This window comes from Leucopleurus acutus (assembly GCF_964270905.1).
Source record: "Leucopleurus acutus genome assembly, chromosome: 11".
Lineage (NCBI taxonomy): Eukaryota > Metazoa > Chordata > Mammalia > Artiodactyla > Delphinidae > Leucopleurus > Leucopleurus acutus.
The window spans coordinates 8,415,439-8,433,751 of record NC_139152.1 but is presented as its reverse complement, the minus strand read 5'-3'; the positions used below and the strand labels follow the sequence as shown (position 1 = coordinate 8,433,751).

Here is an 18,313-nt window from a genome sequence, read left to right as displayed (position 1 = left end):
GGGGGAGCCAGAAGGATGGAATATACATTTAATTTCATTAAGAAATGATTGTCAAATAAGATTTTTTCTTGTGTTTAACATACATTGAGATAATAGTGTATATATATATATATATGTATATATATATATACATGTACATATATATATATATATATATATACACACACAGTATATATATATATATATACAGTTTTGATAAAGAATATATTGACAGGGACTTCCCTGGTGGCACAGAGGCTAATAATATGCCTGCCAATGCAGGGGACACAGGTTCAAGACCTGGTCTGGGAAGATCCCACATGCTGCGGAGCAACTCACCTGTGTGCTACAACTACTGAGCCTATGCTCTAGAGTTGGTGAGCCACAACTACTGAGCCCACGTGCCACAACTGCTGAGCCCACGTGCCTAGAGCCAGGACTCCACAGCAAGAGAAGCCACCGCAATGAGAAGCCCGCATGCCACAACAAAGAGTAGCCCCCGCTCACCACAAGTAGAGAAAGCCCACATGCAGCAATGAAGACCCAATGCAGTCAAAACTAAATAAATAAATAAAATAAATTTATTTAAAATAAAGAATATATTAACAATACTTGTAATGATAACTTGATCCAGTAAAGTTTATTACTACTCAGAACTGTACAGGTACAAGAACCTCTTTTACAGTTTCGATTATCTTTAGTTTCAGTAATGTATGATAGAGTGACATTTAAAGTATATTGAAGCATAAAATACCAGGATAAAATTATCTGGGGAATTAGAATGGAAATCCAAGATCAAGGAAAAATAAGAATGATGTAAGATTTCCAAATTGTAAAAGAAGACTTCATGTATGTTTCAAATGGATGATGGTAAGCAATAAATGACTGCAGTATTTACATTTCATTGGATACATTTTAAAAATTGTATTACAGTTTATTTTTTAAATGTCAGTATTTATAATACACTTTTTGTTATCTTACTGGTAAAGAGAAGTTTTAGAAATCAAGTATGTGTGCAGGGTTACATGCTTAATAAAATTCTTTTAGGGAATACAAGGAAAAAAGAGTTGAAGGCCACAGGAATATGTAAGCCTTAGCTGAGAATTCTGAGAACATATTGTTTATGTTCTACAATAAATATTTTAAATGTATCTACTAATATTTTCAATTAAAAATCACAACAGTAAAGTTTTGATAATACTTCAGATTTATTCTTCTATTCCAGAAGTTTAAACTACAATGGTGATTTTGCTTCATCCAAATGTGGATTTTTATACTTAGTCATTAGGCATTTGGCCAAAATATAGGCTTGGTATATATCCAAAAAGTATAATTATGCCTGTGAAAAGTAACATAGAGACTTCTTAAAAGTCATTTATTATTTATTGTAAATTAATTTATTCCATATTAAGCTGGCAGAGAATGAAGATATTTATTTATGGCAGTGTGGGAGTGCAGGATGGAAGTGGAGAGAGCATAAAGTTTCTAACGAGAGAGGAAACCAAATTGAAGCAGAAGAGTTTTATATTCATTCAGCAAGCATTTGCCAACTACCAAGGGCTCGCACAATGTATTATTACATTTTACTCTGACCTGGCATTATACCACTCATAGTCTATCATCATGATTGGGGGACTTCCCTGGTGGTCCAGTGGTAAAGAATCTGCCTTAGATTGCAGGCGACATGGGTTCGATCCCTAGTCAGGGAATTAAGATCCCACGGGGCAACTAAGCCTGCATGCCGCAACTACTGAGCTCTTGTGCCTCAACTAGAGCCTGTGTGCTGCAAACTACAGAGCCCACGCGCCCTGAAGCCCGCGCGCCACAACTAGAGAAGAGAAAACCTGCACACCACAGCTAGAGAGAAGCCCGCTCACCACAACAAAGAGCCCACATGCCTCAACGAAGATCCGGCGTGCTGCAGTTAAGACCCAACGCGGCCATAAAAAATAAATAATAAATAAATAAATATTATCATGATTGGCATTTTATTTATTTTTAATTTTTATTGGAGTATAGTTGATTTACAATGTTGTGTTAGTTTCATGTGTACAGCAAAGTGATTCAGTCATACATATACATATATCCACTCTTTTTTAGATTCTGTTCCCATATAGGTCATTATGGAGCACTGAGTAGAGTTCCCTGTGCTATATGGCAGGTTCTTATTAGTTATCTATTTTATATATAGTAGTGTGTGTATGTCAGTCCCAGTCTCCCAAATTATCCCTCCCCCACCCCTTAACCTTAAGTTTGTTTTCTACAGCTGTGACTCTATTTCTGTTTTGTAAGTTCGTTTGTACCATTTTTTTAGATTCCACATATAAGTGATATCGTATGATATTTGTCTTTCTCTGACTTACTTCACTCAGTATGACAATCTCTAGGTCTATCCATGTTGCTGCAAATGGCACGATTTATTTTTTTATGGCTAATACTCCATTGTATATATGTACCACATCTTCTTTATCCATTCCTCTGTTGATGGACATTTAGGTTGCTTCCATGTCCTGGCTATTGTAAATAGTGTAAATAGTGAATTTTAATATCTTACAAATCTGTAGTTTTATAGTTCACTGAGGACTGTCATGTATGGTATCTTCATTTCTCACTCTTTCAGATCATACACAAAAATGTATGTCAAGAACTAAATATACCTCATCCAGGGGAGTGCTTGTTTCTCCTCATATTGCATTTTATAGTTTAAACCAGTTCTCTATTCAAAACACACACACTTGAATTTTGTGGAGTCCTAGTTACACTAATGGAATAGTGTGGATCTTTTTAATTTTCAGAATTCCATAAAAATAAATTCTAACATCCCATCTCCTTAGAAAAGCAAATAGGATGATGATCACTATTGATAAAATGTTTATATTTCTCATGGTAAAATAATAAGAATGTTCATCACATAAAGATTATTTCCTTAGAGGATAAAATAAATTTATTGGCTTTATATTCTAGATGTTAAATGAACTAAGAAACTATAAAAATGCATTACATGGGTTCATTTTCTTTATAAACAAACAAATATAAGGATAGTTGTAAAAAGCAAAAGCTAAGCTTTTAAACAAAGGAGAGATTATCTTCATACTTTGTTTAAAATCTGTGACAAATTTTATTTCTTTTTTCATTAAATAACTGTATTGGATGAAGCTTGGGAGAATATGTGATGCTCCCTGGTCTACCAAGAAGAGATTTGGGATATGTATTTACATAAATAGCTCTTGTTAAAAAAGAAAAAGATCAAGAGTATTGATTGATTTCATCAAATCATGTCATTTACTTTGTTTTTTCTTAAAGATATTTAACGTGTTGATTAATAGCCAGAGCTAATGTAGCCTCAACGTACTATTTTTCAGGCACTTAGAAAATTTGAGCAAGTGGATGAACGTGATCTGCAATTGATTTTTTTATACTGGAAGTAGTTAATATGTTACAAAAATAAATGGTTAGCCATTTACTTTTACTGCCCATTAGGCAAAATAAAAACCAGTGATTCTGGAACAAGAACAGAGTTCAAGGAATCAAGGACTCAAGAGCCCCATTCTTTCCTCTTCCTCTCTCCACCATGAGGGGATGTCAGCTGCCTAATCCAGTCTTGATTCTGCTTTCCTTGCTCCTTCCCAGAGATGCTTCAGCTACCTCCAAACCGTAAGCAACATTTCCAGAAAAGTCTGTTGCCCTCCTCTTCCCATTGTGTTATCAGCTTCTTGATGTCTGTCTTTTTATTTATTTCCTGATTCCTTCTGAAATTATCTGTTGTTGAAAAAGCTCAGAAGTGTTGATAAATTGTTAGTGCACAGGTGGTAAAAGGCATACTCCAGTTCTAGAAAACTCAGAGATATAGGGTAGTAACATTTGTGAAACATTTACCAAATAAGATTATAGAATTCTGCAACATTCATCAAATAAGAATATAGAATTCCTACCAAAAAAAGATAAATTCTTTTTTGACTGGTGCAAAAGGCTGCAGTGTCTTGGCCATTGTAAAGTGACTCAGTGTCTGTATCTTCCCCAAGCAGGTATTCCCAAGATGGATGCATGACTTACAGACAAGCCAGGGTTTGTGTGTCATTTCACTCAATCCTTCAGCAAAACTTTAAGGGCTGGCATTAGATTTGAGAATATACAGATTAACAAAATGTGGCCCCTGCCCTTAGTACCTCATAGTATAAAAAAGAGAGAGATAGAGAGATGGTGCACAGCGAATGAAATAAAATGCAAAAACAGAACCAGGCATTGTAGGATTCTGTGAGAATACTCAGAGATAACCTAACTCTTCATGGGAACTGATACAAGGGAAGAGGCATCACCAAAGTCCACGTAAGAAAGTTGCTTTTGAGATGAGTCTTATGAAGCCAATAGAAGTTTTCCAGCTAGACCAGGACACTTCAGAAAGAGAGAGAGTCATGGGCCAGCAGAATATCACAAAGTGCAGCACATTTAGGTGATTGTAAACGATGGGCAAACCGCAACAGGAGAATATTTTCTTCTGCATGTATATGGTAATATGTCTGATGATTAGCCTAGCTTTTCTTCCATCTCTAGAGAGTGGAAGAAAGAAAAGAGCTAAGGTTGCTTCTGAAACAGTAGTGAAAAACGATTCAGCTCCTCTCCACGTATTATCGTTATCTCTTAATGTTTCCTGGAACAAAGAGGTTTGTGATATCATCCCTATGAAACCCAAGACCACATGTGGATAGGTTTTCTTACTGGTTTCAATGATCATTAACTGATTAATAATATTGTTTGTTACTAAAAAAAATTTAACGTTTTTTGGGGGTTTATTTACATATAACTGAGAATTAAAATTGTAAGAGATTTGAAGTGTACACACATATATATTGTGAAAGGATTCTCCCCATTGAGTTTAATTAATCTGTCCATAGATTAATCTAACGATTAATCTAACACATCTATCTCTCAAATATTTATTTGGGGGGGTGAGAACACTTAAGTTCTGTTCTCATAGCAAATTTCAATTATATAATTTCAGTTATACAATGTTTTCAACTATAGTCACCATGTTATATAGTACATCCTCAGACAGAACTTATTCAACTTACAAATGAAAGTTTGTGTCCTTCTACCAACCTATCCCTATTTTCCTCCATCCCCCATTCCCTGGTAACCATTTTTCTACTCTATGTCTCTGAGTTTGACTTTTTTTTAAAGACTCCGCATGCTGTAAGAGATACCATCAGTATTTGTCTTTCTCTATCTGGTTCAGTTCACTTAGCATAATGCCCTCAAGGCCCATTTATGTTGTCATGAACAGCAGGGTTTCTGAATAATATTTGTGTGTGTGCATGTGTGCGTGCGCATGCGTGTGTCTGATCACATTTACTTGATTCATTGAAAGTTTCTAAATTTGAAAATTATTTCTATACAAAATATATAACAACTCACGGAGTGCTTATCCATAACTTATGAATAGGTTTACTAATATCGAGAGTGAACATTTCCACAGTATAGGAGAAGCATACTGATGTTTAACTTGGCAGGGGCTTTCTGAGTTTCTAAGGCCTTCTGGATTGGTCTTTGAAGAATATACTCCTCTCCACTCCTGTTGAAATCTGGCTCTGCTCTCTGATTGGTGGCGATAGCAAAGATCATCTAGAAAACAACCACAGTAATGATGTCTTTTTAACTCTTCCATGGTTGACCCAGACCCCTCTTCTCCGCAGGCAGTACCTGGTCCTGGTCCCATCACAGCTGTATGCTGGGGTTACCGAGAAGGCCTGTGTCGTGCTTAATCACCTGAATGAGACAGTGGAACTGACAGTAACTCTGGAGTATGAGATGCAGAGCAGGAATCTCCTCACAGACCTGGGGGCGAAGCACTCCTTCTACTGCAGCTCCTTCATGGTCAGTATCCCTCCTTGGGAAAAGGGAGAGCATTAAAGAGAGAGCATGTTAGTTGATGCCTTGCATTCTGACCCCCAACAATAAAAAAGCAAAAGGAAGAAAAAAATGAGGAGTACAGAGCAAATTTCAAATTAGAGTCTAAAAATAAAAGTTCTACTGAATATACTTACATAATATTTACAAACAGAACTGGTGCAACATACAAAAGATAATAATGGTTATAGGAAGGACTTCTATAACCATTATTATCTTTGCTCTTAAAGTAAACTTCTAAGGAAAATAATGTTCATGCCATTACAGATATAAACACATAGATTCATAAAGTTAAGTGACTTCTCTATGATCTCGCAGATGGTTGATGGTTAATGTACTGTCCCTGTAACCTTTAATTAACTTAAAGTATTAAATAGTTAATCATACCAGCTTACTGCCAACAATAATATGTAATGCTGTTTTTGACCGTTGAAAAATAAAATTTAATAATTATTTTAATACTACCATATTGCTGTGAAAATGTGAGCTTGTTATTGCCTTCATTGTCATAACTGGTTGAAGAATTAGTTCATTTTATTGCAATGACATTTTTCCTTTAGTCAAATCAACGATTCGTTGCTGTCATGTTACACGATCATAATAATCTATAAAAAGAGGGGACATCACCTTTGACCCTATCCCTTACTAATTTTCACGGGACTAACCAGAGAAATGAGAAAATCACAAAGGCTGAGACATTCAGAAGTGGATCTGGGCAGATTCTTCAGCTCATTTCGGTTTTACAGATTCCGGAGTCATCATCTTCCTCAGCGTTCATTACTGTGCAGGTGAAAGGGCCAACCCAGCACTTCATAAAGAGGAAGTGGATTCACATAACAAAAGCAGAAAGCCTTGTCTTTGTTCAGACAGACAAACCCATCTACAAACCAGGACAAACAGGTATAAAGAACCAAATGAGCAAAAGCAATTTGAAGGGTTGGAAGTGTGGTTCTCTATTAATTTATGGAAATCCTGGCACGTTGGTATCTGTCTTACCACCCTGAGTTCCCACTGGAGGGTTTCATGAGAAAAATCTCTATGTTTCAGTGAGATTCCGCATTGTCTCTGTGGATGTCAATTTTCACCCTTTGAATGAAATGGTGAGTGTCACAACAGTGGGTAAGATTGGCAGAAACAGGCAAAATTGTAAAACCTATTCTTTTGGAGAACCGAGACCAATATGAGATAAATCTATCACAGAAAGATCTCAAAAGTGTATCGCTGCTGGAGAATAAGGGAGATCAGTTCATCAACTACATTTTTTAAACAAATTAAATATTCAGTTAAAATTATGCCCTTAAAGACTCAATTATTTTCATTGAACTGAAGAAAATAAGTGCATTTCATTTCTCTCCTAGAGAAATGGAGAATTTCTCAGAGATAAACATCATCTGCAAAATAAACTATTATTAGGACCTTTTTACCTAAATGTAGGTTTCTCAATTGTACATTATTTCATTAAAGGGAAGTCATGACTTCTTAAGAGGCGTATGTCCCAAACTAAACATATAAAGTATTGTGAATGAAATGGAGCCACATTTCCTCATTTGGACAAGAAATGAACAGGCTTACTTCCTCTGGTCCCGATACTGTATTAATGCTAATGTCATGGTGTTCTCTTTCTAAACTCTATCTCACACTCATACTATCTCTTTCTTTTCAGTTCCCAGTGGTTTATATTGAGGTAGGTAATGTATTGTGTATCTCGGTTGGGATGAGGACTCACTGCCAGTTGTGTTAACTTGCCTCGCTCCACCTCCACCTTCCCCACCAGCACTTCACCAAAACTAAATAAAACACTGTTTTCCCTGTCTCTCTTAAATCCTGGGGAGAGTAGATAAGATATAAATGAAGGAACAAAATTCCCTGAGATGATGCAAGTTAGTGGCTCTTCCAATATTTCTAAACAAGATGGGTATGCATAATCTCAAAAAGAGGTGCTATCAGCTGTCATATCGCATAGCTGGGAAAGATGTCCTTTGCTCAGTCTAGAATTCCTAGAAACCTTTGCTAAGACCTCTGGTGCCAATTTACCAATCAGCTAATTGTCCACCTCCCAATGTCACTCTCCCTGAAAAGCTGTTCCTCTACTCAAAATTATATATTTCAGTTGCTTCTATGAACTTGTGATGTTTTTACCTATAGAATCCCAAGAAGAACCGGATTTTCCAATGGCACAGTGTCAATTTGCACTGGGGACTCAAGCAGCTCTCTTTCCCACTCTCTGTGGAGCCCACGCTGGGTCCCTACAAGGTCATACTGCAGAAGGAGTCAGGGAAAAAAATAGAGCACTCTTTCGAGGTGAATGAATATGGTAAGAATTCTGCATGTGTCCAAGATATTTATGACATTAGAGAATGAAAGATTGGATCATTTTTACATGTAGGTGACAAGCAAAAATCTAGCATATAATAGTTGAAAATCAGCAAGGCTTTTTATTTATTTAACTATTTGCTAAGCACGTTTCATGCACTATCTCATTTAATCCTTAAAGTAGCCCTCTGATGCAGATCCTATACCTTCTCCAGTTTACAAACGAACATATTAATACTAGAAAAGTTACTAATTTACCAAAATCACAGAGCCAACAAGAAGCAAGAGAAATTTTAATAGTTCCATCTGACCCTATTCAAACATCAATTGTTAACCAATACATTATGTTATCTACATGCATCTCGTGATCTATATCTTATAACAGGAGGTATTTCCTGGGATTACAACCTGGCTTTGTGTGACCTACATGTAATCTACTCTAATAATAGTAATCAGACATTGAAACCATCTTATTAGTTATCAGTTATGCGGATTTTCTAACTTAAGTTAAATATATCATGCCATGGATAAGGAGACCTATCACAAAAACAGGATTCCCAGAACTCACCAGAACTGCCATGAGAATTATAGAACAGGGATTCATTATAGAAATAACAAGCCTTATACACAACTGTGAGAGAGGCTGGAAAAGTCAGAGTCCAACAGGAGGAGATAGTAGATCAGAGGAAATTACTAACCAGTCCTCCTGAAGCATTGGTGGGGATGGACAGATCAGAACTCACAAGGGCACCTTCAGATGCCAGAGTGGAACACGAAGGGAAACTGACAGGAGAATCAATGGAAGACTGTTACCTCTCCCTACCTACCACTCCAGTATTTCTATAACCAGGTGCTGATGGTGGGCCTAGGGTCTCTGTGAGTCAGCAGGGTTTAGAAGTTGGGAGGAAGAGAGCTGGACACAGAGAGGGAAAAAATAAGGACAAACTGGAAACTGCTGGCCCCTCTGTACCTGTAACCGCGTCTAACCATGGGGATCTTCAGAGATTAATGATGCTACTTTCCTCCCACCTTTGAAATCTTGGACAAATTCAGAGAAGGAGATTCTAGGAACCATAATACCAGCTTAACCAAGTTAACATGGTACCAACTGCCCATGGTTATGACGGCATCTCCTTTGCCAATAGTGGCCCTGCTGCCCCTTACTGTAATTGAAATCACTTTATGTGACCCTTTGTTACAAGGTTCTGTAGCAGAATCATTACTAATGCTTACAGGACCTCCTGCCCACTCTCACCATTTTTTTTCTCTTTTGTTGATAACAGTTTTGCCCAAATTTGAAGTCCAAGTGAAAATGCCTAAGACTATTGGTTTTCTAGATGATGAATTTGTGGTATCCGTCTGCAGTCTGTGAGTTACATTTTTTTCACCTCATTTCTTTTTCCCTACTTTATTTGTATTGCCCATAATGATCACTGGACTTTGAAGTATTTTAATTAGCAAAGGAATGACTCTCTCCCCAACTTGTCTGAACTCAGACTAGGGAGCAGGGGTGGTGGCATACAACACTTTTACTGCTAATAATAAAAATTATTAACTGAGCACTTAAAATGTGCCAGGCAATGTTTTAAGTGCCTTGCACTTATTTACATTTTTTTTCTTACACTAACCCTATGAGAAGGGGATAATTATCCTCATTTTACAAATGAGGAAACTGCAACACTTAAAGGATAAAATAACTTGTTCAAGTTCCTACAGACAGTAAATTCCAGAAGACTGGAATTTAAATCCAACAGTCCACTCCAGACCCTGAACTCTTCACCACTATTCTATATTGCCTCTGAAAGTAAAAAAAAAAAAAATCTAGCTTCATGAAGCATTTCTATATTTCTATATCCCAGACACTGGTTTAAATTGAACCTGGGTCATCCAACTCTGGAGCCCATGCTCATAGATTCCATGTTATTCCATGTCCTATTATCTCCATTATTTTATAGTTCCCAATTTCTTAAACTATGGAAAGCTAGAAAGAAGCTCAGTAGACCCTCTATCTTAAAGGCTGGATATATAAGGTAGAATTAAAACTACATGTCATTTATTTCTTCCCTGATTACCTTTTAGTGCAGTAGAGCACCCCCTACATGCACCAAGGAGGTTGATTGTACTTCTTGCTTCTAAAAACAGCATGTAAAACATGTTTTCATTCTTCTCACCAGCTCTGATGCTATAAATTTTTCCATCAGAGGGAAAGGCTTTTGATTCAGATTTAAAGATAAGATTCGACAAAGTGATTAAATTTAGTAAATAATTTATTACTTTATCAGCACTTTTTTTGGAGGGGGAGACTATAAAAAGAGGAAGCTTGGGGCTTCACAGTTTGGGCAATAAGTCTCTAATCTAAGTCTGCATCAGAATCTATGGACGTTCTTAGTTAAAATGTAGATTCCTCAGCTCCACCTCTAGAGATTCCAGTCATAAATCTGAGGAAGGATTTGGGACTCTGACTATCACTGCATATCTCAGGGAATTTCAATGTGGGTGGTCCATGAAGCATACTTTAAGAAACAATAGACTAAGTTCAGCTTCACATCATGTCTTAGTCTGTTCAAGCTGCCATAACAAAATACCACAGACTGGGGAGCTTATTAACAACAGAAATTTATTGTTCACAGTTCTAGAGGCAGGTAAATCCAAGATCAAGATGCCAACATGGTCAAGTTCTGGTGAAGGTCCTCTTTCTGGTTCATAACTGGTGTCTTCTCCTTGTGTCCTTACATGGAGGAAGGGACAAGAGATCTCTCTGGAGCCTCTTTTATAAAGGCACTAACACATGCATGAGAACTTCACCCTCCTCCCAAAGGCCTCACCTCCTAATACTATCATCTTTGGGGGTTTAGAATTTCAACAAGTGAATTTTGGGGGGACATAAATATTCAGACCATACCACATCACATGTCTCCATCATATTTGGCAGAATCCGACTGTCATCATGATACTGTTCACTTATAATGTTTCTGTTCTATAGCTAGTGCTTTCCCATTTAATTCCTCATTTATCCTCTTAAAATATACATGAGTTAGGGAGGACTTAGAAATACACTGTGTATGCTTCCCTAATTTTTTTCCTATAACAACTTAGGAGGTATTGGCAAAGGTAGAAGCATAACCTAGATAATCTGACAGCAGAGAAAGAAGGAAATAAGGCAGTTTTTTCTCAGATCTTCCTTCCCTCTCAGCTGAAGTAAAACTTCAGCTGAGAGGGAAGGAAGATCTGAGAAAAAACTGCATTGTTACTTTTCCATTTGGAGGAGTTTCAAAAAGTATTTCAGTATTCAGTAAGTATTTTCTCTTAGAGTTGTAGATAATTAAGACACAGTTTCAGAATAAGTGCTTCTAAAGTACAAATGCTTTGGAAGGAAATACAATTGCTGTCACTGAGTAAGATGGGTATATGAATGGATCAAATCCTGTGAAGAACATCTGAGTTATTTATGTTAAGTATTTTTTGTATGACTCTTTACTGTTATAGATACACATATGGAAAGCCTGTCCGTGGTCTGGTGACAATTAACGTGTGCAGAAGATATTCACGATACAGTTCTACCTGCCATGGAAAACATTCACAAAGTATCTGTGAAGAATTTAGTCAACAGGTATATGGAAATCACTCTCCCCAGGACAGTAACACCAGATCTTGTTTTCTTGTGGCTGATAATAGAATAGGGAATACAGTACAATACAATACAATATGAGAGTAGTGTTTGAAATAGTCACCTAGGAGAAGTGTGGAGTAAGGGACACATTTTAAGATTGCCTGGCAATGATCGGAACCAACTTGAAGGTGGGGCTCATGGATTTATACTGGTATTTATTTGGCCAGTTTTGTAATTTCCTTCTGACCGCAATTGACATGCCAGGTATATGGGCATAAAAGGATGTGGAAGTCTCCAAAGTTGGCTTTTATCAAATATAATAGAAGAAGAATGTGACAGATATTAAGAATTGGGCTAGTGGGAGAATCAAATGACACCCTATGGAATCTACCCTGCATAGCAGAGACTGAAACCAGCCTCAGGTTGAGGAGAGGGGGACTGAGAGGCATGATGAACTGGAGGCCTCGAGTACATCAGAGAGAAAGTGGAGCAAGAATAACTAAAGGAAACAGCAGTAGGACACGTATTAAAAAATGAAATGTATGAATACTGATTTCAGGGGAAGAGTATATAAAAGTCCAGGGTGTGGCAATGTGAGCGGACACTATAAGGGTGTGGAAAAGCAAGTTATCAAAGTTGTAGAGACCAAATAAATGAAAGGCTAGGGTGGTGAATATGATGATGAAGTTCAAGATAAACATCGAGAGCTTCCCTGGTGGCACAGTGGTTGAGAGTCCGCCTGCCGATGCAGGGGACACGGGTTCGTGCCCCGGTCCGGGAGGATCCCACATGCCGCTGAGCGGCTGGGCCCGTGAGCCATGGCCGCTGAGCCTGCGCATCCGCAACGGGAGAGGCCACAACAGGGAGAGGCCCGCGTACCGCCAAAAAAAAAAAAAAAAAAAAGATAAACATCGATAAGCAAGATAAACATGAGAGAAATCTAGCTGCCAAAATCCTTATTATTATCAGGGAGACTAGGATTAATTTCTATTTTCAAATGAGTCATGATATCTGCATATAAGTACATTAAATAAGATTAAATTTAATTATGCAATAAATATTTTCATGTAAATAAGTACAAAAATGAAAACAAATCTTTATTATAATAGGAAACCCGACGTTTAGTTTAGAGATCTAATTGCTATAATGATTCATCTAGTCAATGAATATATGTTTTTTTTTTTAATGACCTAGATATCACAGTTAAGAAAATACAGTCCCTAGTGGATATTTAGGTGGAGGTCATTACAGAGGCTCCTTAGAACATGTTATGTCTGAGCTGAGTTTAGGAGAGCAGTAACTGTTGGCCAAGATGGGAATGGAAGAAAGAATGTTATTTGAGGAACAACATACACACACACACAAAGAGATAGAATTACAAAATACCATGGCACATTGGGGAAACTCTAGGAAGTTTAATATGACAGAAATTGGATAGGCTTTTGGAAGAGAGGGGAGAAGGCAAAGGTTGTCAATGATTAACTCAATGATTAATGAAGAAATTTTGTATCATTTGGAGGCTTGGGAAAAGATAAGCACCCAAAAGCTGGTCAGAACATTTGTAAAATTTCCTTCTGTGGCCAACACAAAATGTTCATAGGTTGGTAACTGACTTTTTAAATCACAAATCAGAGGACCCAGGAATTCTCTTCCTTTCTCTTCAGGCAGACGAGGAAGGCTGTTTCACACAACTAGTAAAAAGTAAAATATTTCATCTGAGACAAAAAGGATATGACATGAAATTACTAGTGGAAGCCAAGGTCAGAGAGGAGGGAACAGGTTTGTATTATTTTTAAATAGTTATTAATTTATTAAACATTTATCAAACTTCCATTCCATGTAAAATGCTTTATGGTTTCTGGGGACTATGACAATGACATGGTCTCTGCCTTCAAGGAATTAGGAATCTAAAGAGAAATTATATATATGGCTATGTATATATGTATGCATGTATTATATACAACCGTAATAAAATTTCCACAGGAAATGTAAAAAATAAGGGCCAAATGAGCATGGAGAGAGTTAATTCTAATATAGAGCTGAAGAAGGCTTTGCAAAGTAACATTTGAGCAGATTTGAATAGAATGGATAGTATTTTGAAAGATAGTGATGGACCAGGAAAGCGTAATAGGCATAAAACAAATGCGTTCAGTCCCAGAAGAATCTTAAAAAAGTAGGCTGGTGCTAAGGTGTTTAGAAAAGTAAATCATGTACTAAAGAGATCAGACTTTATTATGAAAAACATTGGATATCTTCAAATATATTTAAGGAGAATGACCTAAATAAATTGATTTGTTTTAAAAAGTTAATTCCAGTAGGCATGAGAAGGACAGGCTAGACGAAAAATGTGTTACAATGTGATACATCAGAATACTATTCAAAGGTGACCCCAAAGACTACAACTTGGGGGCCATTGAGAAATGTCATTAACCAAGATAAGGAAAAGATGAGAAAGAGCTATGGTGATGAGAATGTGTCAAAGATCATTCATCACAGATTGGAATATCAAAATGGAAGTTGATTCATTCCATTCATGTCAAAGTGAAATTCATTTTGACAATTTCAAAAGGAAGCCAGAACAAAATCAGAACGAGAAATGTAAATCTGAAACCATTCTCATTGTGTCCAGATCCTCCTAAGAGTAAATGCAAGTGTTCTGAAAGTGAGCTCACTTGGCATTGCTAAATTGAGGCTAGAGGCAGAAAACGAGGGGCCCAAGACCAGAAACAACTGCAGTTAGGAAATAGTATCAGATAAGTCAGCAAAATAAAACTAGAAGTCACAAGGTTAGGGGAAATAAGGACAATTTCTTAGATGCCACTGGTAGGGTTTCAGTGATACTTATGTATGAAGTAATTCTGAGAGTTCATTTTAATGGGGTCTGAGATGAGAATACCATATTGGGGGAAAATAAAGGATCTTTTAGACTTGATAGAGCGGTGCTTTAGATGATGGGGTTAAAATACAGATCACACTTCACTGAATGGAAGAGCACCGGGTATTGGCTATACTTTTCACCACGTGGTAAAAAGAATGTTTTTGCTGGGGAAGTAGTTTGTGATAGAAATTTAAGAATATTTTTAGGCCAATGTGAAGAATCAAGATGTATGCAGAAAGTTGTTGGGGGAAGACGTGGATGTGAAATAGACACAAAGATACAGCAAGATCCCAGAGGAGATGAGGTGAACAACTTCTCAAGAACATGTGTGGAACAAGCAGAATATTTGTGAAAACAGAGAATTGAGGAAGTATGGATAACAATGATTTTCTAAGCATGAGAAATTCTGGAAAGACTAAGGAAAGAGTATATGGATGGTATTTTGTTATAATGGAGTGAAAATGGGATGGAAGTATGAGGTGAGCTGAATATATGGAACAGTTCAGCTTCACTGAATTATTTTTCAGGGTTGGAATTAACTGGACATGGATCATGTAAAATCACAAACACCTTAAGCAAACTGAAATTTACTAAAGTGGATTCACATTACAGACGTGGGCTCCCTTTCTTTGGGCAGGTAAAGTAATCTTTTCAATATAATCATAATTGGGGGGATGTGGCTTTTAAGAAAACAAATTTTTATATCACAAAATCAAAATTTATTATAAAAATGAATATTTATTTAGAGTAAGAAAAGAATATAACAAATTTGAAAGGCAAATATTGTCACAGAATCCCCCCAAAAAAGCATATTCTTACTAATTAACTTCCTAACACACCTTTATAATACACTTTTCCTGTATAGTTTGGCTGCATACTCTTTGATTGCCTCTTTATAAACAATGATTTTATAATATAATTTTCTATAGAAAGAATAAGATATTTTCATTTAGTGTTTTTATTATTGTTAGTTTTTTAATTTTTTTTTAGTTTCAAGGCTCAATATTCATAATAATATTGCTAAATTATAAGACTGATATCCAATTTAGTAAACTATCAAGGAAATGTAAGATTTCTAGGCATTTTACATTTTATTTTGTAGTAACTAATCTTTGAATTGACAGTCTACAGGCAATTTCCTCATTTTATTGATGTATATGAATTTGATATTATCTTAAGGTATTCCAGTATTTTGTATCAAATTGGCAAGAAATTAATAATGGGGCAAGACCATTTCAGGTCAAGAGAAAAGCATGAGAAAACTGAAGACTTGGAGGATAAATATGACTTGGCCAGAAATTTAAGAAAGATGAGAGAACAGCCAAGGCTGTAGGTGTACAACAGCTTTTTCAGGATCAAAGAACCAAGTGTGTTTTAGGTTATGTTCAGAATTTTGGATTGAGAAGTTACTGAAAGTTTTAGGGAGAATGACATGAGCAGTGTAGTTTAAACTGTATAGAGAATGGTTTGAAGCAAGGACAGAGCAGCAGAGGGGGGACTGCATAAACTTAAATAGAAAGATATAGGAAACCGGACGGGAAAAAATATTGTGGTTTTAACTGGAATGGAAGCAGTAGATTTGGAGAGAAGTAAATAGGAATAAAAGATGTTTAGCAGGGGAAGGGTTAGCATTTGGCAATGGGTTAGATATAGGCACTGTTATATATAGGCAGTGAAAGAGAGAACATGACCAAAAAAATAAGGCCCTACATATTCCTGCATAAATTACCAGATGGATAGAAGCCCTATATACTGAGATAGAGAACACCAGAGATGAAGAAAATTTGGGAAGGTAACATCATGAGTCCACTATTGGCTGTTCTCAGTTGAATGCTCATAAGTTATCTAAATATAAATGTCAAAAAGAAAAATATTTTAGAGCCCAGAAAACAAATCTTATTTTCATATTCTAAGATCTTCGTTAAGTGACAGTGGCCAAGGCGTCAAGAGGCGAATACGACAGAGTAGAAAATGTTATTGCTATATAACACCCGGAACCAGCTATCACTTTCCTATTTCTAGGTTCTTCTAGTTGATGAGAAGGATCAGCCAATCCCCAATAAAACTGTAGTTGTCAACGTGGATGTACTTGCATACCATGCCAGCTTTACTACGAATGAGCATGGTTTGGTGAACATTTCCATTGATACCAGTAATTTCACATCTTCTTTCATTTCAGTTTTGGTAAGTGGGAAGGGGCATCTGGGACTAAAAAGACACAGATCACTGGGGCCACAGAATTTAAGGGTACATGGGAAGCAGGTGAACTCCAGAGAGAAAAGAAAAGGTGATAAGACTAAAGCAGAAATTAAGCAATGTGGAGAACTAAACAATAAGAAATGAAAAATTCTCTGTCAGAAACTTTTACTTTAGATAGACTCTGTTTACAGCATGATCTAGTTTCAGGAGACATTTAAATATTAGAACATTTTGATAGTCTCTTGAAAATTCAACAATTTTATTACAAATTAGATTTTGCCTTGTTTCCTTGTTATACCACTATTTTTGTTTTGTGTTAAGGGTATGAAGAAAAAGTAATTGATCTTGATTATGAGTGAATAATACCTACTAAATCAGTATGGTGTAAACTTAAATAAATTTAAGGGAAAGTTTTTAGAGATTATGCTTTATTTGGGAAGGCAGCCTATAATGAAACCAAGTAAGCATGATTCTTAATAAAATCTTCAGTAAATGACAGAGTGACCAATATATACATAATATATGTTAATAACAAATAACCTACTTAAGACCTTTATTCTATCCATTAGGTCACTTACAAGCAGAGTAAACTCTGTTTTGATAACTGGTGGCTTGAAGAATTTCACACACCAGCACAGCACACTGTAAAGCATATTTTTTCCCCAAGCAAGAGTTATGTTCACCTTGAACCTGTGGCTGGTACCATGGCCTGTGGGCAAACCCAGGAGATTCGGGCACACTACATCCTGAATGGACAGATTCTGAATGATGAAAAAGAATTAACCTTCTATTATTTGGTAAGAATAAAGGCCAGTGTAGCTCTTCCTAATTATGTAGACCCTAAAAAGATAGAGTTCCTATCTAAGTAATGCTCTTTATATCAATATAATGTTTTTATGAGTGAAGAGAAGTTGTTTCCTAACAAATTAATGCTTTAATTTTTCATTTATATTCCGGTCTCCACTGAAACTTTTAAAAACTTTTTTTTTTTTCTGAGTTCCAATGGAAAATTATTGAATGGAAGAGGAAAGAGCTTAAGACAAATGCCTTGTTAGACAAAAAAGATTGTTTTTCCTAGAACCCAGTAGATAAATAAGCGAAGGATAAAAATCAAGAACTTAGCCAATAGGAAATAAAAATTATAAACAATCTTCTGGAAAAATGTCAATTTAACATTAATTGGAGAAGTGAAAATTAAAAGAATAAAGCAGTAGTATTTTATTCCTATAAAGGTTCTAAATAATTTACAAAGTTCAAGAACTGGTGTAACTGCAGGGAAAAGTACATTGACAGGCATATTATAAATTGATATGATCCTTTTCAGGTCAGTATACCTACTGATGTACAAAAATTTAAAATATTCAAAGCTGGTATTTTTCCAAGTAAGTCTTTTTAAGAAGAAAAACTTATGTGTACGAAATTCTGTATAG

The 18,313-nt window shown here is 36.2% G+C and overlaps 1 protein-coding gene across 2 annotated transcripts in view; it reads left to right on the top strand.

Annotated features, from left to right (window-relative positions):
- The first annotated feature begins 3,474 nt into the window (after positions 1–3,474).
- The window catches only part of LOC309969288 (pregnancy zone protein-like), a 41,461-nt gene continuing 26,622 nt past the window's right edge, over positions 3,475–18,313 (top strand). For both annotated transcript variants that reach the window (XM_082850992.1, XM_082850993.1), the window contains exons 1-12: positions 3,475–3,633; positions 5,670–5,850; positions 6,630–6,783; positions 6,931–6,983; positions 7,547–7,567; positions 8,029–8,197; positions 9,480–9,564; positions 11,683–11,806; positions 13,471–13,585; positions 15,212–15,321; positions 16,707–16,868; positions 17,453–17,680. In XM_082850992.1, coding sequence (XP_082707118.1) covers positions 3,551–3,633; positions 5,670–5,850; positions 6,630–6,783; positions 6,931–6,983; positions 7,547–7,567; positions 8,029–8,197; positions 9,480–9,564; positions 11,683–11,806; positions 13,471–13,585; positions 15,212–15,321; positions 16,707–16,868; positions 17,453–17,680 — 1,485 coding nt within the window. In that variant the 5' untranslated portion in view covers positions 3,475–3,550. The remainder of the gene's footprint in view (positions 3,634–5,669; positions 5,851–6,629; positions 6,784–6,930; positions 6,984–7,546; positions 7,568–8,028; positions 8,198–9,479; positions 9,565–11,682; positions 11,807–13,470; positions 13,586–15,211; positions 15,322–16,706; positions 16,869–17,452; positions 17,681–18,313) is intronic.